Source organism: Bos taurus, chromosome 4, assembly GCF_002263795.3.
Source record: "Bos taurus isolate L1 Dominette 01449 registration number 42190680 breed Hereford chromosome 4, ARS-UCD2.0, whole genome shotgun sequence".
NCBI lineage: Eukaryota > Metazoa > Chordata > Mammalia > Artiodactyla > Bovidae > Bos > Bos taurus.
In genome coordinates this window covers 9,521,946-9,542,806 of record NC_037331.1, presented here as the reverse complement: position 1 = coordinate 9,542,806, position 20,861 = coordinate 9,521,946, and the positions used below count along the sequence as shown (strand labels likewise).

The 20,861-nt window shown below is 37.0% G+C and overlaps 2 protein-coding genes and 1 long non-coding RNA gene across 9 annotated transcripts in view; 2 read left to right on the top strand and 1 right to left on the bottom strand.

Moving 5' to 3' along the window:
* Positions 1-14,316, top strand: part of KRIT1 (KRIT1 ankyrin repeat containing) — a 39,355-nt gene extending 25,039 nt beyond the window's left edge. For 5 of the 6 annotated variants that reach the window (XM_010803972.4, XM_015467969.3, XM_005205118.5 and 2 more), the window contains 6 exons: positions 368-519; positions 6,352-6,518; positions 7,141-7,228; positions 7,691-7,897; positions 13,472-13,588; positions 13,908-14,316. In XM_010803972.4, the coding sequence (XP_010802274.1) occupies positions 368-519; positions 6,352-6,518; positions 7,141-7,228; positions 7,691-7,897; positions 13,472-13,588; positions 13,908-13,976 (800 nt within the window). In that variant the 3' untranslated portion in view covers positions 13,977-14,316. 6 annotated transcript variants of the gene reach the window in all.
* LOC112446355 (uncharacterized) lies at positions 519-20,825 on the bottom strand. 2 transcript variants are annotated; one of them, XR_003034284.2, is made up of 3 exons: positions 20,548-20,825; positions 4,690-4,770; positions 519-762 (listed from the first exon to the last, which is right to left on the bottom strand). It is a non-coding gene; the product is annotated as an uncharacterized lncRNA (long non-coding RNA). The 2 variants fall into 2 exon arrangements; XR_009494322.1 differs by lacking the exon at positions 20,548-20,825 and adding an exon at positions 18,889-20,279.
* The window catches only part of LRRD1 (leucine rich repeats and death domain containing 1), a 39,459-nt gene continuing 38,927 nt past the window's right edge, over positions 20,330-20,861 (top strand). Inside the window, exon 1 of the mRNA XM_059885781.1 lies at positions 20,330-20,468. The gene's annotated coding sequence lies outside the window, so the exon portion shown is untranslated. The remainder of the gene's footprint in view (positions 20,469-20,861) is intronic.

The window sequence follows — 20,861 nt, the reverse complement described above, 5'->3', positions numbered from 1 at the left end:
CAAATGCATAAGGGATTTCATCGAGGTGGTTGTGATTTGTTTTCTAGTGATTTAACTATTTTTTTAAACACCAAATTTTTACTGATTGTATCATAATTAAATAGGCTATCATGGAATTTAGGATCTTAAATTCATTTGATAAATTTTAATTCATTTCCAGAATTATTCTCATAATTCTTACATTCTTAAAAAACAGTTAACCTCAAATTGGGTATAATATTGATTAAAATCAATATTGATTTAAATTTAGACCTTTAATTTGTGTGTGTTCAATACTTAGGTACAGAATTTAATGAAAAGTTTCTATGTGTTGATGTAATTAGTTCATTTTTACATTATCATTTATTAAGGGAAAGATGTTTTTCAGGCCTTCAACTCAAGCCTTATCATAAACCATTGCAACATGTTCGTGACTGGCCAGAAATACTTGCTGAATTGACTAATTTGGATCCCCAAAGGGAAACACCACAGCTTTTCCTAAGAAGAGATGTGAGACTTCCTTTGGAAGTTGAGAAAAAGGTTTGCTCAGACATCTTTTTTATAGTCATTGATGTTCAGAATCTGCTGAGTTCCTATTTTACGAACCAGAGGCAAACATTGTGCTCTTCCTTTTCAGGAGGGTTCATTTCTGTTTTTCTGTTCAATCCTCACATCCCTATTGTAAATGGTAGAGTTTGAGTCAGTCTACTTACAAAGCCCCTGGTTGGTGTTTCCATTTCCACCTCCATTGTCTTAGAATACAAAAGAAATCGAGACTCCATCCTAAAGAGAATAGAGAGAACTAAAAAAAAAAATTCTAGATACAGAAGATTATATTTACAAAGGGGACATTAAAAAGTTATTCCTAGTAGTCAGTATGTAGCTATTTTAGATTCAACAGAGAACTATACATATAGTCTGTCCTAAATAAGTATGTCTGGATTTGAATTACTATAAATGTTAGAAGTGAAATAATGCCATCTGAAGGATGACCAGACAAGGAAAAAACCTAAGGGATATATTACAGTTTAAACTAGGTGATAGTCTAAATACAGCAGTAGCTTTGAAAACTGGGGAAAAGAAAAGTTCTGAGGTCTCATAAATTTGGTGAAGAAAAAGTATACAATGCATTTCCTCATTCTTTTATTCAAGGAAATACTAAACACATAAGGTTAAGCACATTTCAACACGTGAAAATTTCAGTGACCTTGCCCAAACTTGGTAAATGTTTTATGTCTGACTGTTCATATTGTCTCGGAGAAGGCAACGGCACCCCACTCCAGTACTCTTGCCTGGAAAATCCCATGGACAGAGGAGCCTGGTAGACTGCAGTCCATGGGGTCTCGAAGAGTCAGACACGACTGAGCGACTTCACTTTCACTTTTCAGTTTCATGCATTGGAGAAGGAAATGGCAACCCACTCCAGTGTTCTTGCCTGGAGAATCCCAGGGACAGCGGAGTCTTGGTGGGCTGCCGTCTGTGGGGTCGCACAGAGTCGGACACGACTGAAGCGACTTAGCAGCAGCATTCATATTGTCTGTCTTATATTATCCAACTTAAGGTAAAAAAGACATTTGACAAAATTGAATAGCCTTTCTTGATAGAACTCTCAGAAAACTAGGAGGGGAGCTTCCTCAATCCTATAAATGGCATTTATAAAAAACCTGCAGTTAACATACTCAATGGTAGAAGACTGAAAACTTTCCTCCTAAGATCAGGAACAAGACAAGGATGCCTGCTTTCACCACTGCTGTTTAACACAGAACAAGAAGTTCTAACGAAAGCAGTTGGTCACACTCTCCCCAGCAGCACCAAAAAGTAAAGAAAGAAAAAAAAAAGGACATCCAAATTGAAAAGCAAAAGTTAAACTGTCTCTGTTTATCAAAAATGACATGATCCTATATATGGGGAATTCCAAAGAATCTACACAAAAGCTGCTAGAGCTAATAAATGGATTCAGCAGAGTTGTAGGGCACATGCTCAACATGTGAAATCAATTGTTTCTATAACCAGCCACAGACACTCAAAAAAAAAGGAAATTAAGAAATCCTCTAGAATAACTTCTATAAGGATAAAATACCTAGGAATAAATTTAATAAAAGAGATGCAAAACTTATACATTGAAAACTACAAGAATAAAGTGAAGGGGTTCACATTTCCCAATTTCTTAGTACAAAGCTACAGTAATCCAAGCAATTTGGTACTGGTATAAAGATAGAATTGAGAATGGAATAGAGTTGAGAGTCCTCAAATAACTCCATATACCATACCAACTACTTTTTTGACAAGGATGCCAAGTGAATTCAATGAAGAAAGAGTAGTTTCTTCAACAGATGATACCAGGGCAACTGGAAATTCACACGCAAAAGTATCAAATTGGACTCTGATCTCACACCACATCAAAAATTAACTCAGTGTCTTAATAACCTAAATATAAAAGCCAAAACCATAAAATTCTTAGGACAAAATATATGTGTAATCTTTATGACCTTAGATTTGGCCATGGAGCTTTAGATATAACACCAAAAACATGAGTAACAAAAGAAAAAATAGATAAATTGAACTTCATCAAAATTAAAATCATTTGTAAATCAAAGGACATTATCATTAAATAGAAAAGACCAGCTAGATAATAGAAGAAGATACTTGAAAATCATATATACGATAACTGTTTCAGTTTAGTTCAGTTCAGTCGCTCAGTCATGTCCAACTCTGCAACCCAATGGACTGCAGCACTCCAGGCTTCCCTGTCATCACTAACTCCTGGAGTTTACTCAAACTCATGTCCATAGTATCAGTGATGATATCCAACCATCTCATCCTTTGTCATCCCCTTCTCCTCCCCCCTTCAGTCTTTCCCAGCATCAGGGTCTTTTCTAATGAGTCAGCTCTTCGCATCAGATGGCCAAAGTATTGGAGTTTCAGCTTCAACATCAGTCTTTCCAATGAATATTCAGGACTGATTTCCTTTAGGATGGACTGGTTGGATCTCCTTGCAGTCCAAAGGACTCTCCAGAGTCTTCTCCAACACCACACTTCAAAAGCATCAATTCTTTGGCACTCAGCTTTCCTTATAGTCCAACTCTCAGATGCATACATGACCACTGGAAAAACCATAGCTTTGGCTAGATGGACCTTTGTTGGTAAAGTAATATCTCTGCTCTTTAATATGCTATCTAGGTTGGTCATAGCTTTTCTTCCAAGGAACAAGTGTCTTTTAATTTCATGGCTGCAATCACCAACTGCATTGATTTTGGAGCCCCCAAAAATAAAGTCTCTCACTGGTTCCATTGTTTCCCCATCTACTTGCCATGAAGTGATGGGACTGGATGCCATGATCTTAGTTTTCTGAATGTTGAGTGCTTACTATTCAGAATATAAAAGGAACTCCTACAACTTAGCAACAAAAAGACAACTCAATTAAATTGGGTAAAGGACTTAACATTTCTCCAGTAAAGATACACAAGTGGCTAACAAGCACATGAGATGTTGTTCAAGATCATTAGGCATTAAGGAAATGCAAATCAAAACAAAAAGAATCCACACCTACTGCTGCTGCTGCTGAGTCACTTCAGTCGTGTCCGACTCTGTGCGACCCCATAGATGGCAGCCCACCAGGCTCCACCATCCCTGGGGTTCTCCAGGCAAGAACAGTGGAGTGGGTTGCCATTTCCTTCTCCAATGCAGGAAAGTGAAAAGTGAAAGTGAAGTCGCTCAGTCGTGTCCGACTCTTTGCAACCCCATGGACTACAGCCTACCAGGCTTCTCCGTCCAGGGGATTTTGCAGGCAAGAGTACTGGAGTGGGGTGCCATTGCCTTCTCCACCACACCTACAAGGGTGGCTGTAATAATAGCAGTTTATAAAGGAAGATATTGAGGGTTGAGGAAGTAGAGAAAATAGAACCTTTGTATGCTGTAGATGGTAATATAAAATGGTGTGGCCTCTGTGGAAAACAGTGGAATAGTTCTTAAAAACACTAAACATAGAATTACTATTTGATTCAGCAATTCCACTCCTAGGTGCATACCTAAAGAAAACAAGAGCTCAAATATCTGTATTCCAACATTCTTATCAGCAATATTTATAATAACCAAAAAGGTGGACACAAGCTGAGTGTTCATCAACAGATCAATGGATAAAGAAAATGTGGTATATACATACAATGGATTCTTATTCATCCATAGAAAGGAATGAAGTTCTGAAACATGTCATAACATGGATGGACCTTGAAAATATGTTAGGTGAAATAAGCCAGACACAAAAGGAAAAAGTGTTTGATTTTACTTACATTAAATAAATATCTAGAACAGGTAAATTCATAAACAGTATGTTAGAGATTAGCACAGGTGTGATGTGCAGAGAGTGAGGACTTACTGGTTACAGAATTTCTGTTTGGATGTTGACATGTGAAAATAGTGGTGATGGTTCACAGCATTATGAATGTAATGAATGCCACTAAATTCTACACTTAAAACATAGGTAAAGTGGCAACTTTTATTAAACAAAATGTGATAGATCTATGAAATCTGCAAGTAATCTAAGTATACTCAGCCTGTTTTCCTTCTTCACTTAAATATTTTCAAAGTTGGCTGGTAGAGAAAGAGTAATAATAATGATAGTACTTGGACATTAAATTAATTGCATTTTATACTACCACTTAGGTAAAGTAGGTTCAACTGAAAAAGAAGCAAGGTTTAGTGAATACTTACAGTGAGTCAGAATATCATCATCTGGTTAAGTGGGTACATTCTTTCACTCCTGTGTAATTGAGAAATTCCTGTTTTTACCATCTGAAAAATAGAAGAATTGCATTGTTTTGGTTAGAATTATTCTTTTAGGATAAGAAGAGCCTACTTTCATTTAAAAAGAACAGTTGTTGACTAATACTCCCTGAATACACTATTAGGAATTATAACTATTCTCTACTCAAATTCTTCAAATTCACTAAGTCGGTTTTTACTAACTAGAAAAATATTTTCTTTCACTTTTTCCCAACATTTAGTTTCAGAAATTAAAAACCCATAGGAAAGTTGAAAAAGTAATAAAATTCATACCATATACCATTCATTAAATTCACTAATTGTTAACATTTTACTATATTTGCTTCACCTTTCCTCTCTTTTCTTTGTAAACCATTTAAAATTGAGTTGCAGGCATCATGGCACTTCATCCTTAAATATTTTAACATCATCTTATAAGAACAAGGATGTACTGTACATACTACAGTACCACTGTCAACCTAATAAAATTAGTATTTCCACAATAATATCTAATATCAGACCCATATTTAAATTCCACCCCCCACCCCCCCCCGCCGTTTCTCAGTCTCTTAAAACACTCAACTGAAGAAGCTAGTCAACCTTCATGCTTTGTATTTGTTACCTCTTTGCTTCTTTTAATCAAGAGCAATCCCCTTATCTTTTTTCCTCCATGAAATTCTGATTCAATTTTTTAAATATTGTGTGGAGTGTTATTTTAGTTAGCAAGACAACAAAACTTTTTACTGTAAGGAATCTGGGTCATTTTGAATCATATATGGAAATACTCAAGTATTTATTTAGAATCTCTGTCATTGGTGATCATATTATTCCAGGTATAAATGTATTCTGTGGGGTAGCATTTTTCAGTCTTTTTTAATCTTATCAGATTAAGGGAAACTTTAGTTTTTAAAACTTAAAGTATGCTCTCCTTTCATGTTATTTATCAAATAAAAACTGTTAAGCTCTTTTCAAACTTCATGTATCCTTCTGGGAATGGACAATACTTCTTTCATCTTCTTTGTGGTTCACTACTATGTTGTGTGAAGCATAAAATTTAGAAGGATGTTTGAGGAATATAAAGAATTTAAGTAAAATTAAAGTAAAATTTAAGTAAAATTTAAGTAAAATTTAACTAGAAATTACTCACACTCATATCCATAATTTTACTGGACTTGAATCAGAGGTTAGCAAACTGGTCTATTACCATATCTGAACTGTTGCCTATTTTTGTATATCCTATAAGCTATTAATGGCTGAAAAATTCAGAAGAATTAATATTTCATGTCATGTGAACATTTCATGAAACTCAAATTTCAGAATCAGTATAAAAAGTTTTAGTAGAACTCTGACATTTGTAGATGTATTGTCTACAGCTGCTTTTGTGCTAAACTAGAAGAGTTGAGTCACTCTATTAGAGACTTTATGACTCACAAAGCTTAAAATAATACTGTCTGGTCTTTAATAGAAAAGACTTGTCAACCTCTGCTCTAAAGCAAAACCAGCTTATTTATATGCAGTTACATAGCTTTTGCTTTTTCATGTGAGTGACAAGTTGTACATTTATAACAGGAAATTGTGGCCTAATAACCATACTGTATTTTCTCCTTTAAGATTGAAGACCCACTAGCTATTCTTATTCTCTTTGATGAAGCCAGATATAATTTATTGAAGGGCTTTTATACAGCTCCTGATGCTAAACTGATAACATTGGCAAGTCTACTGTTGCAGATAGTTTATGGAAATTACGAGAGTAAGAAACACAAACAAGGTTTCCTAAAGTAAGTATTTAATATAATTCATGGTCTTGTGCTGTGCCCAAGATTCAGTTTACCAAGGAAGTTTAGAAATATGTTATTAAGAACTATTTAGACACTGGTTTGGAATTAAATAACATAAGGCATGGAATGAGAAGAAAATCTATAGTAATGCATTCTTTTAAGTTATATTCTCTCCAAGGTTATTTTTCTTATATTTGAATATAGTGTGATATGCTTTATACTTGTCTTTCTTTACTGTATGTTTAAATAAGTTCACTAAAACCTTAGATAAGTAGTAAAAAAAAAAAAAATGTTATAAGGCAGACACATTTCAGAATCCCACCCAAAAACTAGTTCATGTTTCATGTTGTGAAAAAACATTGAAGTTTAGCACATCTAAAGTTTGTTTATTGTAGTTTTCAGTATTCAAAAATATTTTGTGCTTACTGAAAGAAGAAACATTTCTCTAGACTGAACAATGTTGGGATCTTGACTTCTTGCTTAAAATGTCAAGTTCTCTGATATTTTAAGTATAGTATTTTTCAGCTCAAAAATCATTTAAAACCATTTATATCTAGATGATTATATTACTTTAGCTACTAAAGATAATTTATTTTTAAAATGTTGGCATATTTGCTTACAGTGAAGAAAATCTCAAATCTATTGTACCTATTACCAAGTTGAAAAGTAAGGCACCTCACTGGACAAACCGAATACTTCATGAATACAAGGTAAGCTGTTAAATAGAAATAAAAAGACATAGCCTAGTTGACATTTTGTCAATATTATTAATGTTTTAAACATAGGTACATTAAATTTATATTCCTGAAATAAAAAAGTTATAGTTCACATATCTGAAAGAAAAAGTAGCAAGATACTTTATTTTTAACAATATAGAATTTTTTACTGACTACCTTCTATATGCTGGTACTGTGGTAAGTGCTAGAGATTTTTTAAAAATACGAAATAATATACTGTCTTTATCCATGCACTTAAAATGTAATAAATAAGCATTATTTTTAGACCTTGATTTTTATTTTTTAATAGATCTCAGAAGAAAAAGTGCCCTTGGGATAATGTCACACATGTTATTCTTTGGGTTAGCCTTGATTTTAGAGACTGTTTAGTTGACCTGTTTGGATTGTTAAAGGTACATTCTCCTTTCACATCTCCTTATTTTACTTTGTTTTTAGAATCTTAGTACAAGTGAAGGTGTCAGTAAAGAAATGCATCACCTACAGCGCATGTTCTTACAGAACTGTTGGGAAATTCCTACATATGGAGCTGCTTTTTTCACAGGACAGATATTTACAAAGGCAAGCCCCAGTAATCATAAAGTCATCCCTGTGTATGTAGGTGTGAATATAAAAGGACTTCATCTCCTCAACATGGAAACTAAGGTAGATTTTTATCTTTTCAGCTGTTTTTGACCAGTCACACTATATATATAATATTTAAAATAACAGTAGTAGGCTACATGAACAATTTCATTTATAATAGCAGAGGATGGGGGTTGAAAACAAAATTATTACCAATAGGGAATTGTAGTACATTTCTACATTGAAATACCTTGCAGCCATACAAAAGAATGAAGAATATTTTTGTGTAGAATGATCCCTAAGATATATTTGGTTCTGAACCATATGTAATATGCTATCATTCATGTAAAAATGGGTGGTAATGGGTAGTTAACTGAAGAAAACAAAAACACTAACACAGAAAGATACACGCACATCCCTTTTCATTGAAACATTACTTACAGTGGCCAAGATAAACAACTTAAGTGTTATCAGTGGACAGATGGCTAGAGAAAATGTGTGTGTGTGTGTGTGTGTGTGTTATGTTCTTACAGGATTGTTGGGGGGAATTCCTACGTATGGAGCAGCTTTTTGCACAGGATAGATATTTACAAAGGCAAGCCCCAGTACTCAGAGAGTCATCCCTGTGTATGTAAGGCATGAGTATGAAGGTTATACACACACACACACACACACACACACACACACACAATGGAATATTATTATTTGGCCATTAGAAAGAATGAAGTCTTGCCATTTGCAATAATATGGATGGACCTTGAGGCCATTATGCTAAGTGAAGTAAGTCAGACAAAGATAAATGCCATATGATCTCATTTGTGTATGGTGAAATCTTAAAAAAACAAAGAAGCTTATAGAAATAAGAACAGACTGGTGGTTGCCAAAGGCAGAGAGTTGGGAAATGGGCAAAATAGGTAACGGGGGTCAAAAGATAGAAACTCTGAGCTGTAAAATACGTCATGGGATGTAGTATAGAGCTTAGTTAATGATGCTGTATTGCATATTTGAAAGTTGCTGAGAGATGAATCTTAAAATTCCTCATTACAACAAAAAAATGTGTTAACTGTGTATGGTGATGAATGTTAACAATATTTGCAGTATATACACATACTGAATCATGCTGTATACCTGAAACTAATATAATGTCATATGTCCGTTATACCTCAAAAAATGTGGGCAAGTGAAAACTAGATTTATATAAATATGTGTTGTGGTGCTTCTGTATGGATAAAAAGTTTCTTAAAGCCTTTGGAGAAGGGAAACTGTGTAACTGGGCATAGGAGTAGAAGGGAGACATTTCACTTTATAGCATTTTGCAACTTAAAAAAAATTTAACTGTGATTGTATTATTTAAAAATTAGATATAAATGAAAAAGATACAAATTTTAAAAGGAAGTAAAATATCTGAAACAAGTGGTTCATTTTGAAAATTTGAATTAATTACAAGAACATATTTGGGGGCAGGATGAAGTATGGATTGGACTGTGAATACCTGTTAGAACACTTGAGAGCTTTTCTATTCCACCATCTTGGTCTGGTGGAGGTGATGGAATTCCAGTTGAGCTATTTCAAATCCAAAGATGATGCTATGAAAGTGCTGCACTCAATATGCCAGCAAATTTGGAAAACTCAACAGTGGCCACAGGACTGGAAAAGGTCAGTTTTCTTTCCAATCCCAAAGAAAGGCAATGCCAAAGAATGCTCAGACTACTGCACAATTGCACTCATCTCACACGCTAGTAATGCTCAAAATTCTCCAAGCCAGGCTTCAGTAATACGTGAACCGTGAACTTCCAGATGTTCAAGCTGTTTTAGAAAAGGCAGAGGAACCAGAGATCAAATTGCCAACATCCACTGGATCATGGAAAAAGCAAGAGAGTTCCAGAAAAAGATCTATTTCTGCTTTATTGACTATGACAAAGCCTTTGTGTAGATCACAATAAACTGTGGAAAATTCTTCCAAGTGATGGAAATACTGGACCACCTGACCTGCCTCCTGAGAAATCTGTATACAGGTCAGGAAGCCGCAGTTAGAACTGGACGTGGAACAACAGACTGGTTCCAAATAGGAAAAGGAGTTCATCAAGGCTGTATATTGTCACCTTGCTTATTTAACTTATATGCAGAGTACATCATGAGAAATGCTAGGCTGGAAGAAGCACAAGCTGGAATCAAGATTGCCGGGAGAAATGTTAATCCTCAGATATGCAGATGACACCACCCTGATGGCAGAAAGTGAAGAACTAAAGAGCCTCTTGATGAAAGTGAAAGAGGAGAGTGAAAAAGTTGGCGTAAAGCTCAACATTCAGAAAATGAAGATCATGGCATCTGGTCCCATCACTTCATGGGAAATAGATGGGGAAACAGTGGAAACAATGGCTGACTTTATTTTTGGGGGCTCCAAAATCACTGCAGATGGTGACTGCAGCCATGAAATTAAAAGACGCTTACTCCTTGGAAGGAAAGTTATGACCAAACTAGATAGCATATTCAAAAGCAGAGACATTACTTTGCCGACAAAGGTCCGTCTAGTCAAGGCTATGGTTTTTCCAGTAGTCATGTATGGATGTGAGAGTTGGACTGTGAAGAAAGCTGAGCGCTGAAGAATTGATCTTTTGAACTGTGGTGTTGGAGAAGACTCTTGAGAGTCCCTGGGACCGCAAGGAGATCCAACCAGTCCATCCTAAAGGAAATCAGTCGTGAATATTCATTGGAAGGACTGATGCTGAAGCGGAAACTCCAATACTTTGGCCACCTCATGTGAAGAGCTGACTCATTGGAAAAGACCCTGATGGCTGGGAAAGATTGAGGGCAGGAGGAGAAGGGGATGACAGAGGATGAGATGGTTGGATGGCATCACCGACTGTATGGACATGGGTTTGCATGCACTCTGGGAGTTGGTGATGGACAGGGAGGCCTGGCGTGCTGCAGTTCACGGGGTCGCAAAGAGTTGGACACGACTGAGCGACTGAACTGAACTGAAGCGAAGCTTATGTAAAAAGGCATTTTAGATTAGGAAATTTCACTGTAAACCTAATTTTTATTTTCATCATTTAAGTCTTATTTATGTAATCACATAACTTCTGAAAATATCCCAGTGGTAGTTTCATGATAACTCAGAATCATTGTTATGGCAGCAGTTATGTTACCATACTATTAGATATGCCTGTGAATGGAGAGAAAGACAGTGCAGGGACATATGCAGAAGAGGGACTGGCTTCAGTAATTCACTTGGAACGTGACTTTTTGAAGTCTTTGATATTGGCTTGTTTTTGAGTCATTTGCTTATCATTTTCTATTTAGACTATTTTATTCATACAAAATATAAACTGTTTCTTATTAGCTTATAACTACTTTTTTATTCCCTATTGTACTGTTTGTTAAAGGAAATGAAACAAATTCCCCTTGTCATTTCAAGAAATTTTTCCTCTGCAATTTTAGAGCATTTTATATCAATATCTGCAAATTCTTCTTCACTGATCTGGTGGTGATGCCATGGGCGTAACACTGAGCCTTTTCTCTAAACTGTGTATTATGTTTGACTTTTGGTAGCATTCCAAATTTAGGCAACAGTAAAAAGCTTTATATAGTATTCAAATGATGGTTCAGTAATATCTTATAACATTTCATCCTATGAATAATATTCTGTTCCAGGAATTGAGTGAGAGAGCAGTAGCAGGCAGAGGATGATAATAGGATTATTAAGAATCTGCTTTTTCTAGAAATAGAAATGCTGTCATTGGGTATATACAGGGGTGATTGAAACCAAGGATAATAATGTTTTCTCGCCACATAATCATTACCTGCGTGCTCTGTAAGCTACAGGTAAATTTATGGCACTATAAAAGCTCTAAGATTTTCAAACCATAAAGATGAGAACAGTCAGCTTGTCGTCAGTTGTCTTAGATTGAGCAAGACCTAAGGTGTCTATATGGTAAATATGACAGACTTGCTTAAATGGAGTAAACACCTTCATCTGAAAAAATATCTTTATTTGCATTTAAAACTCTGTTTCAGTGTGTACTTTGTGTAAATAGCTATCTTAGCAGATCCTACCCATATGTTATATTTTATAAGTATAGTTATTTGTAAGCAAAATGTTATTATTTTCCCATTAGACATGGTATACACATGTAAATTAATTACATTATGTTTCACTTACAGAACCTCACTTTCAAAATGCCCTAAATCATAATCTTTCTGGCATATCCTTTGTTTATTATTTACAGTCATTATGTTAAGAACTGCTAGTCCTGGAGAGGTAATGTTTCTAAATATACTTATTTTAAAGGATGGCATGAACATTTTCTTTTATATATGTATGCAAAGAATATATTTATTTTTAGGGTAAGAAAATACAAGTTATTACTAGGAGATAATTATTTTTTAAATAATCAAATATATTGGATTCCTATTTAAATATACCATTATTTAGAACATGTAGGTACAAGGTACTGTCATTGTTTTTTAAATAGTTCTGTTGAATATATGAAGGATATATTATTGATTTTTAAAATAATGCTGATATTTACTATAAATATGGGCTTCCCCCATGGCTCAGATGGTAAAGAATCTGCCTACAATGCAGGAGACCTGGGTTTGATCTCTGGGTTGGGAACATCTCCTGGAAAAGGGAAAGGCTACCCACTCCAGTATTCTGGCCTGGAGAATTTCATGGACTGTATAGTCCATGGGGTCTCAGAGTCAGTCACAGCTGTGACTTCCACTTTCTTTCACTTACTATAAATATAACAGTGTACTTATTTTCAGTGATACGAAATTGCCTAAGTCACCAATTTTACCACATTAAATAAATTTCAGATCTGAAAGTACTGTATGAATATTCAAAAGGTACTGAATATAGTAAAAGGAATTGTTTTTAACCTGCAGAAAGTAAACTTTTAGTACACTTAATTTTCTTGAAAACCACTGATAGAACGGGCATCTTTGTTTTCCCATCATTGGGTAAGTTTAAAATGCACATACAGTGTGTTGATTTGTTATACTTAACCTATTTCAAAATGGTTACCACTATAGCATTAGCCACACCTCTATCACATCACATAATTATAATTTATGTTTTCTGGTGAAAACATTTAAGATCTACTCTCTTAGCAACTTTCAAACATATAGTACAGTATTGCTAACTATAAGCACCATGCCCCACATTAGATTCCCAGAACTTAATTCATTACTGAAAGTTTGTACTACTTTGACCAACATCTCAATTCCCCCCACCCGCCAGTCCCTGATATAACCACCATTCTACTCTCTGTTTCTATGAGTTTGGCTTTTTTAGATTGCACATATGAAGTGGTATCATCCTATGGTATTTGTCTTTCTTTAGCTTAAGGTCCTCCAGTTCCATCCGTGTTGTTGCAAAAGACAGGATATCCTTATTTCTCATGGCTGAATGTGTGTGTGTGCATAAATATACATACATAGCACAGAATGGGCATCTTCAAATAATTTTGTCATTCTGATAAAAAGTATCATTGCTCAAGAAGTCTGCTGTGGCTCTGTGCTGCAGGCTATGTCAAGTTACCAAGTGAACCGTTCTGTTTAGACCTGACTAGATAAGTGTAGATAGTAAGAGAAGATAGGTGTTGTTTTTAATAAATATTTCAATATTAATGATTTCCAATTATGTTGCAGGCTTTACTCATCAGTCTTAAATATGGTTGCTTTATGTGGCAATTGGGAGATGCTGATTCATGTTTTCAGATCCATAGCATGGAAAATAAAATGAGCTTTATAGTACATACAAAACAGGTAAGTACCTAATCAGTTCTTGATATACATGATAGTAATAAACTCTACTGTATTAGTAAAATTATTTCTTTCTTAAAAAATGACAGTCCATTTTACTTCAAGTAAAACTTCTAACGTGAAATTAATATTATTTAAGACCAAGGTAAAAAGGCAGGTCTTTCCTAAACAAAGCAAGAAACTTAGCTGAATAATTTATTGCACTCTTATAACAATGAAAAATTCCTTTTCAAATAGAGAACACTGTGTCTACTGCCGTGTATGTCATTTACACATTTTTATATGTTTCAAATTTATTGTTGACATGTATTTTCCTTTGTAGGCCGGCCTTGTGGTAAAACTGCTGATGAAGCTAAATGGACAGTTAATGCCCATGGAAAGAAATTCGTGAGAGGAAACCAGCTGATACTCAAGCCACCACATTTTGTGATGTAGATTTTTTCCATGAAAGATTTCTTAACCTTACTTTTAACAAGGCATTTAGTCTCTTGTAATATATATATATACTATTACATTGTACAGAATCTGTACTCATGTTTGGTGTGTGATATACCAATTAGTTTTATATAATATCCTTATAAGTTAATTTTTAAGAGAAACACACAAAAATGTGTAGATTGATAGTCTGTATAACATTAGACAAAACAGTAAGCTTTAAAAAAGTTATTTTTGGTAAATGATAAAGAATTTAGAGGGGAATATGATGAAATTAAAAATACAGGTTTGCTATATCTTTATGTGTGTGTCATTTCAAAATATACAGAAAGTCAACATCTGAATAAAGAAAATGTTTTCTACTTAAAGCATATATAACACTATTACTTAAAATGTGTTTTTGTAATCTTTGAACATTTTTCACATGTTAAGATACTTAGTTAAAATAAGCTAGTATATCTCAAACTATTACAGTTATTGAAACTCCTGCATCATAATTATCTGAGTACCTCTTAAAAACAAGGATTTCAGGGACTCATTCTAGACAGGTTCATTCACTGTCTTCAAAATAGCAGGGCCTGTGAATTTTTTCTTAAGTTTTAGTTTGTTTTCTGTTGATGCAATTCCAGACCCAGAAATGAATTTGTATTATTAAAGTTAAGTAAATTATACAAACTTCCTGGCACACAAACACATACACACATGGACACATAGACTAAGGGACAGTCTCTGGTATTAGTTGTTTGATTTATTAAGAACATGCTGTATTTTTATGAGTTGGCACAATGGTGTAATATTGCCTTTACATTGTAGGAAGTAGATCACCAAATATCTGGTGGTTTTCTTTAGGGAAGCACTGATGTCATATGAGTAGCTAACTTGATTAATCTGCTATTTAATATTGAAATCAGGCTTTCCAAGTTTTCTAGAAATTAGTCTTTCCAATTCCAAGAATTGTTGTATTCAATTCAGAGACAGTTCAGAGATTCAACAGTCACATTTAAAATTAGCCCACACATTGCAGATAATTTTTTCATATCATCATCTACTCTTCAGATTGACTTCTGTGTATGTTTAACGGTGGTCTGCTGAGCTTTATTAAGATTATGTGGTTCAGTAAATTAAATGAGAAACCCTGATTTATCTTTAACTCGATGCTAAGCATTTTTGACTACATAGACAGTGCTCTGCTCAGTTTCATCCATTTCAGTGGCCTCAGTTATTACCAAATACTCTTGACTCCCAGACCTAAAACTCTAGCCTCAGCCTTTCTTCTGAGTTCTTGATCTTAATTTCTTGCTATTCCAGCTCCCCGTCAGTGGTTTACACAAGGAACATCTATTTCATCATAGCTGGAAGCAGTTCGTTCCATCTCCTGCCCCATTCTCTTCTTAATGCTTGTATTGTCTGATTAATGGCATCAGACTGCATGTGGCTGCTTAGCCTGGAAATTTGGGAGTGTTCTATAGCTTTTCTGCCTTTAATCATCCTACACATTCCTCTTACCAAGTTCTGTCAAATGTCCTGTGAGTCCTTCCTGTTCCCTGCCTGTGTTTGCACTGCAACCACCATAGTTCAAGTCCTTGCCATCTGTTCCTGGGCTCATTGTAACATCTTCCCCTGGCTTCCCAACTCAGAGTCTATATTCTGCCCACCTGTTTCTCCACACCTGTCTCATAGATCCAGTTATTTCATTACCCTCTGAAAACCCTCCTCACTGCGTGTAAAGTTAAATTCCAGTTCCTTAGTACTGAATATGCTAACCCACCTATCCAGATTAATATCTATCCATTTCTCCTACACTCATTCTGTGCTTACAGCCCAGTGTTTCCCAACCCTGGCTCTGCAGTAATGTTGTATGGGGAGTTCTACTACTTTATGACTCAATAATTTTAGGTAGGGCCCAAGCATTTCTGTATTAAAGTATCCCAGGTGATTTTTATATACAGCTTAGGGTTTAGAATTGCTGTTCTAACTAACTCTAGGAGATAGCTGAATGCTTTTTTTTTCATAGAGGGAGGTGAGGATACATCTCTGCTGCATCAAATAACTCCCTCCTCTACTTAATACCACATACCCTCCTGGAGTTGTACAGTATGGCAGCACTGGGAAAAGGGAAGAGGAAACTATTAGAGTAGCATGGCTATTAAAAGCTTAAAAATATACAGCATTAAGTCAATTTCAAAATTAGTAGGGATAAAATGCATTATTGTCAGACCATAACAAACCAGAAGTAAACAATAAAGGGGAAATGCAGCTAGCTTTTAATGAGTGCCTAGGAGTATATGAGCACTGAGGGTGAAAGATACTATTTTCCTTTTCATCATTCTTTCAATAAATTTGATTGCCTTTTATGTGCCAGGGAGCCAGTGGTAAGAAAAAGACTCTGCCTTCAGGGATTGAAGTTTAATGAGAGAGGCAAAGTACTCACATAAATTATAATATAAAAGTTAAAATTACAATTTAAGCAAAAAGAGGGAAACTTGATAATACATCAGGAGAGGATTCCTCGAGCCAGCGCTGCTTGAGCTGGTGTCCAAGGAATAAGCAGGAGTGAAGACAGCTGAGGGGAGAGGAGATGAGGTAAGATGTTTTGACCTCAAGGATGGTCTTGGAGAATTGATGAGAGGAATTACAATTTTCTCATTTTTAGCTAAGAAGTGAATTCAAACTGTTGTTTATCCAAATCGCAGCAAATGAATTTCCATTATAGAAATAAAACCAGAATAGGTAACACTGTATGATGACTGCATTACAAAGAAGAAAATGTACTGAAGAACCACATCTTATAAGATTAAAAATTGCCAAAATTGACTCTAGAAAGACTTGATGGAAATATTTAACAAAGTAAAACTACCCATAGTCCTTGACCAAATTTAATAAAGGATTGCATAAATAAAATTTAGGTTTTATTTTGATCCTGAGGAACTCAATGGTAAAAACTAATTAGAAGAATTTGATATATGGAAAAAAAAACGGATTTATTAATCAGTTCCTTACTTTATAACAGAAAAAAACACTTCCAGTGAAATTATTTCAGTAAGATGAAAATGGGAAGAATTTAAATCATTTTTGCTGTACTGTGTGTATAGAAATTGAAAAATTAAGTTGGTGTGAGTACATGCAAAAAATAGTACCTCAACAAAAATTCATCTGTGATGGTATGACTCCTCTTTACTATTGTATTCATAAAGCTAGAATAACTCTATGATCATACTTGATATTTGAAGAGGCAGGGATAAGCAGACTGGAAAGGACCTAAAGCAAAAGAGGGGTAAGCCCTGGAAGTTCTTAGAAATAAGAGTACTTGAGGCAAAGAAATGTATTTTGGACATCTTAAGGTGTAGGTGAGAAAAGCAATTTCAGTACATTCAGACAATTTCTATGACAGAAGGAAGTACTGGTTGTTCAGAATCCATTGGAAGGGCACCAAAGATAAGCAGAAAATTAGGCAGCTACTTCCCCATTAGTTAAATAATAGAAATAACTAATACTTTAAAATGGTGTTTACCATAGGCCCGGCATTATTCAGAGCACTTTTAGATATATTAATTCCTTTAATCTTCATAACAATCACTGAAGCAGTTAGTATTATTCCCATCTAACAGATGGAGAAACAGTTAAGTAGCTTGTGGAAGAACATATCTAATTAGCCGTGGAGCTGGGATTCATATCAAGGCAGTCTGGTTCCAAATACAAATGAAGTAGAAACATACATGATTGTAATAAAAACAGTATTTGTTTTCTATCTTTTAAAAAGCTTAAGACTCAAACTTCCTAACAGAAATGTAAATGTTTTCATTTTCTTATACTGTGTAACCTGAGTACCACCACATATTTAGAGGTTATGTGGTTTCATATTTCACTTCAAAGTGAAAGTCGCTCAGTCATGTCTGGCTGTTAGCAACCCCATGGACTATACAGTCCATGGAATTCTCCAGGCCAGAATACTGGAGTGGGTAGCCGTTCCCTTCTCCAGAGGATCTTCCTGACCCAGGAATCTGCCTGCAATGTGGGAGGCCTGGGTCCGATCCTTGGGTTCCCTGGGTCACTCGAAGAGTCAAACACGACTTAGTGACTACACAACAACAGTGCTTAAGACAGGGAAGGGAGGAGGAGGGTTTGAAGAAATGTGTTGAAAATCCTGGTGCCTAAGGGACATGTAGGTGGAGATGCCCCTGGCCTGAAGCAGGAGTGGCAATTGAAACTACAGGAACAGATTTAAAGCCACCCAGGAAGAGTAGAATAAGAATCAAGCCAAAGAATGCCATTTGAAAAATGGACAAAGGTAGAGCAACCCACAAAGCATCTTGTTAGGCACATGGTTATCAGTATGGAAAGGAAATACCTTGGCAACATCCTGCCCATAAATTTCATATAGGCAAAAATTAAGACTTAAAATAATTTTAGGGAATTCTTGTTTTCTTACATTCTTTTTAGGAGGGGTTGCTATGCTGGGTCTTCCATGTGGTACCCAGGCTTCTCAGTGAGCTAGCTCCTCTCACTGGGGAGCATGGACTCTAGGTGCAGCTTCAGTAGTTGTGGCCTAGAGGCTTAGCTGCTCTGTGGCACATGGGATCTTCCCAGAGCAGGGATCAAACCCATATCCCCTGCACTGGCAGGCCAGTTCTTAACCACCGGGCCATCAGGGAAGTCCAAGGATGACCCCTTTAAAGTTTTTTATTTTCCTTCCTTTTCTAAAAGCTCTTTGATCTGGTTCTTCAATTACATCCTCATATTCTACAAATGTTTCCGGTTTTCTGATAATACTGTTATATTGGTTATATTAGGCTAGGACTAAATTAGTCCTGTATTTCTTCCTTGTCTTGTTGTCTAGATGATGAGGTTTGAAAGGAGGTCACACTCACCTCAGGACCTTTCTCAAAGCTCAGCCACCTCTCCTGCCCATGTTCATTCCCCAGTACGCTTCTTGGAAACTTCAAAGGCAGCCCCGCCTTCAAATCAACTCCTCTAGGTCTCAGATCAGATCAGATCAGTCGCTCAGTCGTGTCTGACTCTTTGCGACCCCATGAATCGCAGCACACCAGGCCTCCCTGTCCATCACCAACTCCCGGAGTTCACTCAGACTCACGTCCATCGAGTCAGTGATGCCATCCAGCCATCTCATCCTCTGTCGTCCCCTTCTCTTGCCCCCAATCCCTCCCAGCATCAGAGTCTTTTCCAATGAGTCAACTCTTCTCATGAGGTGGCCAAAGTACTGGAGTTTCCGCTTTAGCATCAGTCCTTCCAAAGAAATCCCAGGGCTGATCTCCTTCAGAATGGACTGGTTGGATCTCCTTGCAGTCCCAGGGACTCTCAAGAATCTTCTCCAACACCACAGTTCAAAAGCATCAATTCTTCGGCGCTCAGCCTTCTTCACAGTCCAACTCTCACATCCATACATAACCACAGGAAAAACCATAGCCTTGACTAAACGAACCTTTGTTGGCAAAGTAATGTCTCTGCTTTTGAATATGCTATCTAGGCTGGTCATATCTTTCCTTCCAAGGAGTAAGCGTCTTTTAATTTCATGGCTGCAGTCACCATCTGTAGTGATTTTGGAGCCCAGAAAAATAAAGTCTGACACTGTTTCCACTGTTTCCCCATCTATTTCCATGAAGTGATGGGACCGGATGCCATGATCTTCGTTTTCTGAATGTTGAGCTTTAAGCCAACGTTTTCACTCTCCACTTTCACTTTCATCGGACCCCTTTAAACACTGGTGCAGTCGCCACCTCCTGGAGTTGAGCATACTCCGTTATCCAGAGCTCCAGTCGCTCACCTTCAGCCTGGTTCATGGTATGGGAGCCTCCTCTGGCCTGAAGAATGGCCTGGGAGTAACCGAAACAAAAGAGGGTGGACTCCACGAAGCGGTTTGGTCAAATCAAGTGAGATGGTTTGGTGACAAGCTGCGTCCTCCATGTTACTAAATGCCATTGTCCGCACCCCCGCCGCTCCCACGTATCACCTGCCATTCACCGCGCCGGCACGAAAACCAGGCTGGAGAGCAGCACCTCAGAGCACGACTCTCCATCAGGTTGAACCAGAGTGGATTAGCGTGTGGTAACCTCTGAGGGTCAAGCCCTACCCAGTGACTTTACACTCCGGCTGCTCCTTAGAATCAGAAGCCAGGGCGGCCGCCAACCCACTCAGTCAGAACCTGTCTCCCTAGAAAGGCCAGTGCTCAAGCTGAGGACCCAGACGCGCGCTCTCGGCTCCGCACGCGGCGGCCGGCGCGCGGCCCCTCCGGGGGCTCTCGCGTGACCCGGGGCCAGCTCACAAACGCGCGGGCGCGGCGGAGCCCAGGCGCCGGGCCACTGTCGCCGCGGGCCAGGCCTGCGTCCGAGACGAACAGCAGGCGCGCCCGCCGCCGGACTCGCCAGCGGAAGACTCCAGGTGACGCGAAGCTCTCTGACTTCACATCAGCGACCCTCTAAGCCAAATCCAGGTTATCTCCCTCTCCGTTTCCCCTCAACACCCGCAGCTCTGCGTGTCCTCCCTTTGTTCCATGTCCCTGGGATACCCACCTTAAGCATGTGTGCATCCTGTCGCACGTCGCTTTTTTCACAGTCTAGGAAGTAATTTGTCCAAGCTGCACTGTGTCTTTCAGCTCTGTAACAAATTACATTGGGTCACTGTTCAGCTAATTAATATTTAGGATAACAGAAGTTGGGATCTATTTTTGCCTATCAAATTGGCCATATTTAAGATGAAACTCTCAGTGCTTGTGATAATGAGGGGAGACTATATCATATAGCTTTTTAGAGTGTTATTTAGTTGTGTGTGTCCGTCTTAAAAATATTCACATAGGAATGGTCAAATAATTGATGGCACATCATTC